Source organism: Dysidea avara, chromosome 4, assembly GCF_963678975.1.
Source record: "Dysidea avara chromosome 4, odDysAvar1.4, whole genome shotgun sequence".
Lineage (NCBI taxonomy): Eukaryota > Metazoa > Porifera > Demospongiae > Dictyoceratida > Dysideidae > Dysidea > Dysidea avara.
The window spans coordinates 37,347,617-37,350,157 of record NC_089275.1 but is presented as its reverse complement, the minus strand read 5'-3'; the positions used below and the strand labels follow the sequence as shown (position 1 = coordinate 37,350,157).

Here is a 2,541-nt window from a genome sequence, read left to right as displayed (position 1 = left end):
CCTTTAACCAAATTGTATAACTTGTCTCTACGCACTGCTACAGTTCCAGATGAGTGGAAGAGAAGTAATATTACACCTGTCCATAAAAGTGGTCCACAAAATAATCGATCAAACTTTCGTCCCATATCTGTAGTGTCCATTGTTGCTAAGATTCTTGAGAAATTTGTTGCAGCTCAGCTTGAAACGTATTTTGAAACCAATCAATTGTTGAGCCCTTACCAGGGAGCCTACCGTAATGGTAGATCCACAGAACAAATACTTCTTTTTGTCACTGACCTTATTGTACATGCTTTAGACAATCACAAAGTTGTGTGCTCAGCTTTCCTTGATCTTAGAAAAGCATTTGACTCACTTGATCATGTACTACTGTTGCAACGTTTAAATAGTATGGGGATCCATGGAACTGAAATAGCCTGGTTTACTGATTACTTGACCAACCGTTTGTAGAGAGTAAAATCCAAGGGTTCTTTTTCATCATGGATTCCTGTTCGTGGAGGTATACCACAGGGAAGTGCCTTAGGGCCACTTTTATTCCTAGTATATGTGACCGGGCCTGCGATAATAGGGCATGTGGGCACATGATTTTTCCCTACTTTTTCACAATTTCATCACACATAACTGTTTGTATCATTATGGCATGGAATTGCAATTTTCAGCTCTTAGTGAGCATTTAATTGGCATCATGATGCAAGTTACAGAATGGAAATATACTTTTCCAGTACTGAGATATTACCTGTAGAGTGATGGGGTGTAGTTTGTGCCCACATGCCCTGTTTTCGCAGGCCCGGTCACATATGTCAATGATATGCCCTCCCTGGTGCACCATGGTAACCTCTTCATAGGAGGCGGAAGGGTGCTAGAGTTGGGGGTACCCAAAATTTATGTTGGTAGTAGTAAGTGTGCGAAGCACACCCAGCATGCTAATTCTAGGGGGTCTGGGACATTCCTCCCCAGGAAAACTTTGAAAATTAGGTATCAGGAGATTGAATTTGGGAGCATTTTTGGTGGATTTAGCTGTCAATAAAATGCTATCTATTTTAACGCATACTTGACTGTTGTATTAGGGTGACTGCTCTATTAGAGTATCTCGATCGTGATTGACCAGTTTCTGGAAACCTTGCAGGAATTCACGTGATGACTATTGCACAATACAGCTTTAAGTTGGGGGTGCTCAGCACCCCCAGTAAAATAGTTGGGGGTGCTGGAATACCTCCAGCACCCCCTCTGCTCTTGCAGTTTGCTGATGACACAACTCTAATTTGTTCTGGAGATACTTTTTGAAGAAGTTGAGAAGAAGTTATCTATCACACGACCTTGAGCTGATTTTTAAGTGGATCTCTCAGAGTAAGATGTGGCTTAATGTTAACAAATCAAGTGTGATGTGGTTCTCTTCCAAGCACAGCAAAAGAAAGTCAGAATATCTTCCTATTATGATTGATGACCAACCTCTTACAGCTGTCACTCAGCAATGCTATTTAGGAATAATTTTTGATTGTTGTCTTCAGTGGAATGCTCAGGTGTCTGAAATGTGTCGCAAGTGCTCTTACTATTTATATCTCATTGGATGCAGTCACAAACATCTACCTGTTTCCCTTCTTAAGTTGCTAATGGAGTCCCTCATTTCATCGTGCATCATGTATGCTCTACCAGTGTGGGGATCCCCTCTTCTCAATCACCAAGTTGGCCGCTTACAGTGTATACAGAATAGGGTAGTCTTCTCCCTTAAGAAGTTTGATCATGTGTCTGTATCACGTGAACAGTTAGGTTGGCCTAACATATCAGAAGAAATTGAGATCCGTAGCTTGGCAACATTTCATCATCACTGTTTTAGTCGCCAGTGCCTGCAACTGCAACCTCCAATAACATTTGGTCGCTCTCACACCTATAACACTCGGTGTAAGGCCTATTTTGCTAACAACACTTATCATCATCTGGCTAGAACACAGCGATATTTCCGACATCGTGCCACTTGTTGGTGGAATAAGCTACCATTTGAAGTGCCCCACAAGCATGGAGAATTTGTCACTTTAATGAAGACCCACTGTATGACTAATAATAGTTGATTTGTGTATTATATTTAAATGTATTGCTTTGTATGTGTCATGTCTTGTATGTTTTTCAGTTTTGTACTTGTGTATTTGTATGTGTCTCAGTGTACTCTGACGTGGAAGAACGGCTATGCCGAACGTCATGAGTTTAAACAGAAAATCAAAATCAAATCAAAATCAAAGCTTGCTTGCACTTATGCTTTGGTGTGGTGAAATCTATTTTGCTGATTTAAAAGGGGACACTTTGAAAAGTGCCACACTGTTTAGGTCATCATTACTATATTGGTTGTTTCCTGTCACCCAATGGAACAAAAAATAATGTGGACGGGAGGTAATTATTTATTATACACTCGATTTATTGTTATTTCAGTCACTGACTGCTCTATTAGAGTATCTCGATCTTGAAGGCTGCCATGCTGCACGCAGGATTGTATCTTCCACCCTTCTGCTATGTTTCTAGGCACAGCTAATGCATTTACCTTAAAGCTTGGTC

At 40.7% G+C, this 2,541-nt stretch overlaps 1 protein-coding gene across 1 annotated transcript; it reads left to right on the top strand.

The window, feature by feature from the left end:
* The first annotated feature begins 1,349 nt into the window (after positions 1-1,349).
* LOC136253830 (uncharacterized) lies at positions 1,350-2,063 on the top strand. The gene has a single exon (XM_066046488.1). The coding sequence runs from the start codon at positions 1,350-1,352 to the stop codon at positions 2,061-2,063; it is 714 nt and encodes a 237-aa protein (XP_065902560.1).
* Positions 2,064-2,541: the final 478 nt, after the last annotated feature.